At 35.0% G+C, this 10,864-nt stretch overlaps 1 protein-coding gene across 1 annotated transcript; it reads left to right on the top strand.

The window, feature by feature from the left end:
* The first annotated feature begins 327 nt into the window (after positions 1–327).
* ppcdc (phosphopantothenoylcysteine decarboxylase) lies at positions 328–9,800 on the top strand. Its single transcript, XM_088921726.1, has 5 exons — positions 328–502; positions 3,475–3,570; positions 5,167–5,295; positions 6,401–6,569; positions 9,198–9,800. Exons 1-5 carry the CDS (start codon positions 353–355, stop codon positions 9,275–9,277), a joined length of 624 nt encoding a protein of 207 aa, XP_088777852.1. The 5' UTR covers positions 328–352; the 3' UTR covers positions 9,278–9,800.
* The last annotated feature ends 1,064 nt before the right edge of the window (positions 9,801–10,864 follow it).

Raw genomic sequence — 10,864 nt, 5'->3', positions numbered from 1 at the left:
AGAGGGAAAAAGTGCAATAAAGTGCATCTACAATGTTTTCCACACAAGCGTGGAACCCTCCTCCATAACGTCACCCATTCTTTCGGTTCTCAACTTCCGTCAAGTGTCGCGTATACCAATATGTACAGGGGGGTTCTTATCTAAGTATTAAGGTTTATTTCTAGATTTTACTAAATCTGTGTAAATAAATTATTTAAACTTGAATTTAAAATATTAAATGATAATATTTTGATTTAATAAAACATCCCCAAAAGTCTAAATGAAATTTCGTTCAATGTCCGTCATTCCTCCTCGTTTTTGGTTTCTTCGCCGTCATTTTCCGGTTTACACCGGCAGTGTTAAGGAAACAGGCATGCATCGGCCAGCTGGAAGCGTACTCGGTAGAGAGATAGGTTCAAAAACTGACACCGTTTCTAATTTTCGTGTCCTGATTGGGGTAACTGGTAGCGTAGCAGCCATAAAATTACCCTTGCTGGTCAGAAAACTTCTAGAATTACCTAGGGTAAGTAATAGGTGTGATACGCGCACCTTTTTGGGGACTTGTGCGGTTGTCTTTTTGCTAGAAAATAAAGTACTTTTTGAAACCATATAGCCTCCTTCATTTTTTCGGTTTATGAATACTGGTTTTGTTGAGGAATTGAACATGCTAAATGCTATTGCTAAAGTTGGAATGTAAAATTGTTTTAAAAATGTCTGTTTAACACGCTTCAGACACTATTGTAGTTAAATGTAAAAGTTCACCACTCCCGAAATAAAACTAAAATAATATCACATTTCCAAGAAAGATCCGGATATGTAGGTTACTTAATAAAGATTAATTGTATACCTGATTTTTTTAATATCAGTATAAATAAATCATGTCATTTTTCCAACCTATTGTATGATCTTTTTCATTTACGCTTCTATTCTGCTCTGTCCTGATTGTCAATGCTGAACTTAGGTCTTATTAAATACTTGTTAAGATGCTGGAAAGCAAGATTTTATATAATTTATAAAATAGGGAGTTCCAACTCCAGTCCACAAATTCAGGATCTAGCTTTTTTCCAACTCTCTTTGAGTTAAGAGATTGGAATTGGTCTGATTAAAGTTTAGTATGGTTTCTGTAAGATTTTAAGATGTTTATCATTAAATGAGACTTAGAAAACCTGCTGGGCTCTGGCTCCAGATGACCGGAACTGGGACCTTCTATTTTAGAACATGATATCACCACGTTTGCCTTGCAAAAAACTTAACAAACCCAATACTTAGGCAATCCCAAAAATGACTTCTTAAGCTTTATTTTTGGAGAGCTGATATGTCTCTCATATGCCAAGATGCTAAAAATGTTAAAAACTTTTATTGTTAATATTCCTCTAAGTGGACTCAATTTTCTGGGGTGGGTTTTTAGGTTTACAGTATTACCTGAATGTCCCCTTTCTCTAAATGTTGCATATCCTCATAGTGTTTTGAAATCGACCAATTTAAATATATGCTGAACACAAAGAAAGCGTGATTGTCAGCATGAATTTAAATGATCTTATTTCATTCAGTTTACAAGTTTTTCTGTTATACACAGTGATATAACTTGGTATCCATCATTTGTAATGGTGTCTTAACCTCTCACTTTGCAGGTAAATATGGCCAGTTTCTAGGGAAGAATATACAGTTAAAATGGAATATGAGAAGTTATTTTTTATATTTCTCTATTTCTTTACAGAATATTCACAAATGTAATGTTTTTGATTGTTCAGGTGCACAGCTCCTTGTGTTGTCATCTGGAGTCTGTATTTTGAATTTATTTTAGGGGATTTAACAATTTAACAATTCTTACAGAACTGCCTATCTTGAAATGGATACAAAACTAGAGAGATTGAAGTCTTATGTAAAATATGGATAAACTATGTTCAGACAAGCATTTTTCATTTATTTTAATCTAGTAATAAAACACATTTGTCTACCTGCTTTGATTGTATTTGTGTTTGAAATCCACACCTGTGAGTTGCAAATTAGTCTGACTGGTCTGTTGTAGGTTAAACTAAGATGTATTTCCATATATGAAAAGTGAAACATTAAAGTCGTATAGTGTGAAAATTTTTCCTCCTTAAATTAGAGAACCAATACAAAAATAGCCTTTATGTAAGATAACTCTTGGAGATTAACACCTGTAATTACATATTTAATTCCAGGGGTTCTGTACAATGGCTGACCCCGCGCTCTGACCCCAAGCTTCTCTCCCTGTCTGTGTGTCTGTGTCTCATGGAGAGCAAGCTGGGGTACGCGAAAAGACGAATTCCTAATGCAAGAAATTGTAGAGGGCAAATTTAAAATGTTTAAAATGCTGAAGGTATCCTTGTGAAATTAGTTGAATCAGAGAAAAGTATGTTAGAGCTAATAGTATTGCCATATCGGGAAAAAAAAACACTTCTTAGTGGAGTGTATTCATTTCTGCTTTTGGAGGGTTGTAAAGGTCAATGGAAACTCAATCTAGACACTTATGTAATGGTAGGATGTATAGTATTGTAGAGATGCAAAAAGTCTTGGATCAGTTCTGAGGTCTTTGCAATAGGCATACTTCAAAACTTAAATTTCGAAAGGCTTCACAGCCAAAATCTTGTTTAATTTCTTTTCCTTTCAGCATGGAATAAACCTTTACCAGTTCCTTTGCAGCCTAGGCATGCTGACGTAGCTACCTACTCATACTTCAAAACTATGCCGGAGAGCCAAGCAGAGAGGAAATATGTCTCCTCGAACATTAACATTAAAGCATATATATTGCTGAGTCCCTTTTACACATCAGTTGCACCAGTGGCTAACCTTGTATGTTACCCAGTAAAGAATGGAATTTTGTGTCAGGAAGAAATGATACATTAGGATGCCAGAATGCCCAGCTGCTTAAAATGTCAAATAGTTCTTAGAGTTATACTGTGGTCAGCTTAAATAGTGATGTTTACTGCAACAGAGTTGTGGGTGAACTCTTACATAATTGTTCACAAAATATGGACATGCTGCTTCAAATACAAATATTGGCTTATCTTAAAAAGTCTGATTCAAAATCCATTGTTTTATATTCCATAAATTTAGATACTGTAGAAAAGTGCAGTGTTAACATAGTGTTTGATCTCTATTTTGTCTAGGAACATTTTTATTAAAGGCTATTTACAGCTAAATGTAGGGATAAAGGTGTGACACTTTGTTTCATGAATTCTCAAACTACTCAAAATAAATTAAAAGACCCATTTTTATAGAGCCTGTGATAGAAATCATTCATGTTTTTGCTGGAGTTTTTGCTTTATTATGTTATTAAAACTAAATGTGTTTTAGGAATATGTGCACTTTACTATGCATGAAGGGTTTCAGTAATCCAGTATATGGCTTCCTTGGCAAGTAGCATTTGCAATACCGATGTTAAGACACTTAAGAAAGCAGAAATAACTGGCCAGTTTCTTTTATGGTATCTGATGTGATAAAGGGTCTCAACACACTGTTGTCTTTTAGGTGGAGGTGCGAGTAGTCACCACAAATCATGCCAAGCATTTCTACAAGACTGAAGATCTTGAGGTCCAGATTTACAGTGATAAGGATGAGTGGGAGGTACAGGTTCTATATAAATATATTTTGGGTGCGAAATTAATGGGGAGAAAATATATCTAGATGTATTTATTAATTTATAGTTCAAGATGACAATATTGGCCAACACTGTGGCACAGTGGTTAATGTTGCTTATCCCCAGCACTGTGGCTCTGAGTTCAATTCCAGACCTGGGATGCTGTCTGTATGGAGTTTGTTTTCCCCATGTTTGTGTGGGTTTCCTCCCAGTTGGTCCAGGTTCCTCCCACAGTTTCAAAACATACAATGGCATCTGGGAAAAAATGGCCCCGGTGTAAGTGTATTGGTGTCTGTGTCTGGGTGTGCCCTGCGATGGACTGGTATCCTGTCCAGGAGGTGGCCAGCCTTCCACCCATTGCTTGCCAGGATAGGCTCTGGTTCTTCTGTGACCCTGTATTGGATATTTGTTCAGATTGTTAATTCGAAAGCACCTCCAAATCTAGACTGACACAGCCATTCTTTGAAGATCACTCCAAATGTTGAAAGATCTATAGTAAAATATTTGGTCACCAGCGATGGCTATGTTTATGTAAATGTTCTTTTGTTTAAGTGCTTTTGCTCTAAACTGTGAATTGAACAATCTGTTGTCCTATGGCATGGCATGATAAGCATCTTTACCACATCTGCTTTCAGCCACCACCCACAAATATACCACCCAGACATATACACATTGTAATTATATATGTCTAAAAACCCAGAAAATATATCTAAAGAGACAAATTATTGAAAGTGTCTATATTATAATACTCCAATAAGGCTATAGTATTCCCAAAACAGTACTGCAGCTGTAGGTAATAATGAAGTTATATCATTATTGCCGTATACTATCTGAAAGTGGAAAGCAGTTTAGAAGGAAGATTTATGGCATCGCTCCCTGCCAGTGCCTTGAGTGCATTGCAGCACTGTGGTATTCACAAGTGCTTCTTTTTTGATCTTCTCTACAAACACTGCTGAACATTCGGTTACTCTAACCTCTGTTGGTTGTATAGTATTGTAACAGAAAGCTGACTTCAGAAATATTCATTAAAATAACATACAGAAAATGTGAGTGTTGATCCATGAAAATATAGTTAAATACATCCACAGAAAATATGCTCAGAGCAGTAGGGTTTCAAAAAATCTGAAAACTGACAATGAAAAAAAATATGAAGGGGAATTCTTATGCAGAAAATATCAAAACCTTAGTCTTTTTTATGAAGGAAATTATTAATAAATTAAACATTAGGAAAATGTTTAATTTATTATCATTTGCATTTATAATCTCTTACCCAATACAGATGAAACCAGCACATTATTTTATTTTCAAACTGGGGTTTGTATTGCCTTTTGCAGTTTCCATGTACATCATTTTAAAATACTTTTAAAGGAACAGGAAGTGTACTGAATAGTGACATCAATGAAATTCCATTTCTGTTCTATGATATTTGCCAATACAAATGTATCTTTCCTATTGTTTTCTTTCTGTTTTTACTGTTATCTAACTTGGTGATTATATTGAAGACTAATAAGAAAATAATGCCAAACAACATAACGTAGCTGTAATTTCTTGTCTGATGTGCTTGTTTGATGTTTTTTTTCTAGATGTGGACACACCGCTCTGATCCCGTTCTGCACATTGAGTTGAGACGCTGGGCTGATCTCCTGGTGATAGCTCCCCTGGATGCCAATACTCTTGGAAAAATTGCCAGTGGTATCTGTGACAATCTTTTGGTAAGCATGAAAAAATCTTAATGCATCTATGTTTTGCATTTACCTTTTCACAGAAGTTCTTTCTTGCATTAAATAACAGTGATTTGTTATTTCATCTTCTGTGCTTCTTAAAATGTAGCTGCAAAACTCATAAGAGCTTTATAAGAAATAAGGTCACCGCTTAGGTCACTAAGGTCTCAGGTCAGATAGTGAGAGGAATTCCTAGTAATTCCAGGATGTGCTTATCTCTGAGATAAGTGCTTATCTCTTTGGTTCCATTCTAGTGGGGGGTGCAACAGCATGATATATGTTGTTGTAACAGATAAGTACTGGATCCCCCCAGATGAAGTTTAAACAACTGAGTTTATTGCATGCAAGGAACAATAAGATCAAAGTATTGTTCAGAATATAGGTTTGATCTTTCCTTAGTTAGGGGGTCTCTATCTTGCACTTGGAGTCTCTTATCAGTTAACTCCCATCCCTGCCATAACTCAAAGGTGCTTAAGCATGGAATGTCTTGTGTCAGAAGAAGTCTTTGTGCAGAAAGAAATCACTTTACCCCCTTTTCACATCTCATATCTTTCTTCAATGTGATAAGAAGTTTTACAATGTCCTGGGTGGCCATACTATAAAATGTGCTTGGATATTGGCTAATACCCAAATGACCTTTTCAATCCAACACTTTAAACCCAGGACCTTGTTAGTCCAGCCCTTAATCACCTCATATTTAGGTCAGCATTTCCTCCACCTCTCATTGACACTTGGAATTCAGTGCAGACCAGCTCACTTCCTACTTGTAAGTGAAAAGTTGCCATAATGTTTTGCAAGGTGATTTTCAGACATGTAAATATGTGAGATACAAAAAATGTTAATTCTGGTCTTCTGCATACCAGCTGCTAGCAAAGAACCTTACCTTGTAGTAAAGATCTTCAGTTTCTCTGTCTCTGTAAATAATGTTTCTCTTTACAAAACCTTTTCATTAAAATTCACTGGGGGTGTAGTTATATTCATATACAATTATTAATTATTAATAACATGTTACATTTCCATTGTATCACAAATCTTTACACAGTATACTCTTGCCATCTTTCATTCTTTTTCTTTAATAAGGGCTTTTTGTTTACAGACATGTGTGGTCAGAGCCTGGGATCTGAAGAGACCACTTCTCTTTTGCCCAGCAATGAACACAGCAATGTGGGAACACCCTATCACAGCCCAGCAGATCAGACGTCTGAAAGAGTTTGGGTACACTGAGATACCTTGTATTGCCAAAAAACTTGTTTGTGGAGATGAAGGTGAGTTATGGTTGCTTGATGGTCCACATATCCAGAAGAAGCCAGGCCTTCCTGACGTTCATCCTTAATCTGTGTGGTGAAGCAGTTTCTCACTTCTCTACCTAATCTGCTGTGTAGTTGGGCTGTGTAGATTTACACACATTACCCAAGTGGATGTTATACTTCCCTGTTGGTTAAAGTGAAACTTTTACTATATGTAAGCACTATTGGATTCTTTGGGATGAAATGTCCTATACTAATGCAATTAATCATTAACAAGTAATCTTGATTTTACATTACATCTTTTATAATACTTCTTACTTATTTGGTAAAGAACAAGGATTGACTGACAAATGAAATAACCCAAAAAAACTTGTATAACATGAATACTGAATTTTATTCCTCAGATGTTTATTCAACCATAAATTTATTATTTATTTATCCATTGGTAACTAACATCTTCCAAAAATTTAGATCATTATCATAGTAATTTGGGGATTTGTTAAATTGGTATCTCTACAGTAGTACCATCCTCGTGGTTACGTCTAAAGAAATTTGCTGTTCATCTCACTCCTGTAATTATGATGAGTTGAGATCTTCATTTTTGAAATTGTCTTCTATTTTTCCCTCTGCCTTTTATATGCTAAACGTTTGTCAGATTGGAGTTTCATTCATCTAGATCTTTACAGATTTTCCATATTTCAAATTTTAAAGGGGCGTAGGGTAGGATTCACCTTGGGAATTTAAGTTATTAAACATCACAATATATGTGGAAGGTTTTTAATCCAAAAGAAAATACAAATTCTGATAGTCATCATGGTTTTATCTGTAATTTTCTTTACAAAAGTAATTATAGGATTCAGAAACTGGAAGCTTTAGATTTAAACAGCAAATCTAAAATAAAGAAACGTCAGTAGAAAGAAAAACGCATTTGGTTCTGTTGAGCCTTCTGTAGGATTGATGGAGACAGAGGAAATAAGTAGGGATGTAGACCAATGGAGAACAAAGGCTAGAGCACGTGAGAAGGCACAGCAGGTGAGAGAGTATCCAAATGAAAGGAAATCTGTGGGATAAGTGTGAAAAGCTGAGATCAATAAATGAAAACGGCTTCATGAAATAGGTCTCTTATTATGTAAATAGAAACTCTTAACAGTACAGGATAAAGTTTTACTCCATTTCTTGTGTTGCTGCTCTTTACTCATTTAGAGGTGGTTCTTCCTTACGTGGTTTTTAGGACAAATACTTGCCTAAGCTACAAGGTGTCTGGGACATTCCTTTCTCATCCAGTGGCTGATTTAATTCATTTCTAATCTTACTCAGATGTACAGGTCTGATCCCTATGTACTTCTTTTGCATATATATAACATTAGTCCTCTACCAGTCACTCAGATATGGACAAGAACAGTAGATCCTGAACAATAGTCCGTAGTGGGCTGCAGTTTAGGCAAGTGGATGTACTTTGAGTATGTAAACCTAATTACATATGTTTTAGGGATGCTCTGTGGTAGAGCAATTCCTGCATATGCCACTGGTGTGCTACCGGATCTAACTGGTGTGATCCACTAAGTACCGGATTGCTCCTACTGAATTACACTCCCACACCGCTGTCAGCTTTCATGTACAACCTCTATTTCTGGTAGGTCTTAACAAGAGAAAAAAAATCTTATCTTGCGGGGCTAGGTGTAGACTGGGATTATTTTAAATGCCTATTAAGTTGTATTAATGTGTAGATACTGTATTTATTGAGAGCAGCACAGCTAAAATATCCCAAAGAAGGCTCCACAGCCGGAATGCTGTGTTTAATTTATGTTCCTTTCAGCGTGGAGTAAACCTTAACTTGTTCCTTTGCAGCCTACGCATGCTGACACAGCTTCCTACTTGAACTGTTAGAGCTAAAATATGTTGTTCATCATTCATTGTTTTTAATTCACCATTTATTCAACTCCCCCCTTTCCTTATTTTCTTCATATTAGTTTTGATGTAAGCACATTTTTCTGTTTTCTTTATGATTTGTGTTTATATTGTTGTATCATAATATTTTGACAAAAATGTACATTTATCAGGATTTTTTTGACTGAGAAAGGCTGTATGCTATTCTTAGGGATTATTGAGTACCATGTGAGGCACAGCTTTCCTTCTTTTCTGTTAGCCTTATAAAAAATATTTGATCATGCTTTAGTTTACACCACAGGTTATTTTTGTTTTTCAAAAGTTAACAATAATTAATAACATATACTGGTAAAAAATGCTCAGTTCTTCCATGTAAAACTCCAGAATGTCCAGAATTTCGCACTGAAACTTTTATTTTAATAATTTGGAAGTCACAACTGAAATACAAAGGGCACAGACAGTATTGTTCATTCTTTTTCATTCTAATCCTAATAATACTCATATTCTTGCATCGCTTTCATTTTGCAGCCATTTCAATCTTGAAAGTAAAATAAATTTGTTTCCTAAATACAATCATGCTGTCACAGCTCTGTGTGTTATCCTTGGAATATTCATGCACATGACAGAAAATGTTTTATACATTTCCTTGAACACATGTAAAGGAATTGGGTTGTCAGGTAGTGTAAATAAATTAATTGGTTAACGTCTCTTATTAATACAATAATTCACCACAATGAAGTCGTTTGTTTCTGCTTGCAGGTAAAGGTGCCATGGCAGAAGTTTCAACAATAATACAAGTTATCAATGAATACATCCAAAAGGCTTCAGTGTCTTCATAGACAAAATGAAGAGCAGTGTGCTTCTTGCTTTGTAAATAGAAGGCTTTCCTTTGGGTAAGCTCAAAATAATGAATGGGCTAATTATTACAGGGAGCTGTGCTACCTTTCTCATCTGTAAATTCAGTGCTAAGAATCTTCATCTTATTTGTTTGTTAAATATATTGGAAATTAAAAAAAATACCCTGGAACTGCTTTGATTTTGTGATTCACACAAAAAGTCACTTTGATCTGCATGTTTTGTGAGAAAGTTTTGTAGTTCATCCTGAATGATTGACACCCCTTGATTCTTATTTTATTGTCATAAGGCTTAAAAACCACACCATTTTTTTCCAATTAGAAATGAAAGCTTTCTCTGCTTTCTCAGTGATCATGCCCACACTTTACACTGCTGGGGGCCGTGTACCTGACAGTGCATAAAATAACATCTGCTGGTTATAAAAGAGAGATATTCAGTGTTTTTGGAAAATATGAAGAGGCTTACAGTTGTTGGGATATCATGACTGGTTTTGAAACTTGGGAGGTGTTCTTCTATGGTCTATTTATGGAATTGAATATGTCATTGCTCTTTTGAATTTTGTTTTTCATGGAAATCTATATCTTTTGATAATTTAAAGATGTATATAGTACCAAATTAAATCACTCTATTTCACAACTAATTATTGTTACTGCATTAGATTTACTATATTTGCCAATTAGTAATAGCAAATTAACAATAATGATAGATCTACTAGTTTGTTTTCCATTGTAATTAGTTTAATTTTTTATCCATTCTTCACTTTCTATCATGTTAAGAATTAAAAACATAATTTGAATTCAACAGTTAAAGTAAGCATCTGCACATAATGTGTGTATATTAACTTTGTTTCAGCTTTCTTTCAAGTATAACATTAATAAATAGAACTTGTTATTGATCTTAATGACTTCTGCGAAGGAAGGTGGGGATCACCTGAAGCACTGCAGCCTGTCAGATTGTTGTGGGAACACATTTATATATAAAAAAGTACAATATTAGTTTTAATATTAAATATGTTGTCACTAGCTTAATTCATCTGTATTCTCTGTACAGGAAAAAATACCAAAGAAAAACATAAAAATAATAAAGTAGTTCAAGTAGGTACAGTAGCTGCATCAGCATGCATAGGCTGCAACGGAATAGGTATTGGGTTTATTCCATGCTGAAAAGAAAGGAAACACAACGTTTTGGCTGTGAAGCCTAGGCTTCAGGCTTTTTTCTTCAGGAAGACCTACCCGTCTCCAGTTAGACTTGCTACATCAATAAGGACTTGGGCCAAGATTAACTACCATTTCTAAGCAACAACTAGCATTTTTTGGAGACAGTAAATTGCAAATGCCATTTTTAATAGGTAAAAGGGGATTTTGTATTGACTAAGACAGTAAATGGTTGCAGTTAGTAGGAAGGGAGATCGGGGGAGGCATACTGAAACAAGAAGATCAAGAAACATGCAAATTGTGACATATTTTACTAAAAGTCTTTTAAACAAATTGCATCTGAGATTTAAAAGCTGCAATAACAATGCACTGACATTATTAAGTTAAAAAAAGACACTTTGTGTTTTGTGTACAAAA

The sequence above is a fragment of the Atractosteus spatula genome, chromosome 7 (assembly GCF_055471065.1).
Source record: "Atractosteus spatula isolate fAtrSpa1 chromosome 7, fAtrSpa1.hap1, whole genome shotgun sequence".
In the NCBI taxonomy this organism is placed as follows: domain Eukaryota; kingdom Metazoa; phylum Chordata; class Actinopteri; order Semionotiformes; family Lepisosteidae; genus Atractosteus; species Atractosteus spatula.
The sequence above is the reverse complement of the archived record's forward strand: the minus strand, read 5'-3'. Positions and strand labels throughout refer to the sequence as shown.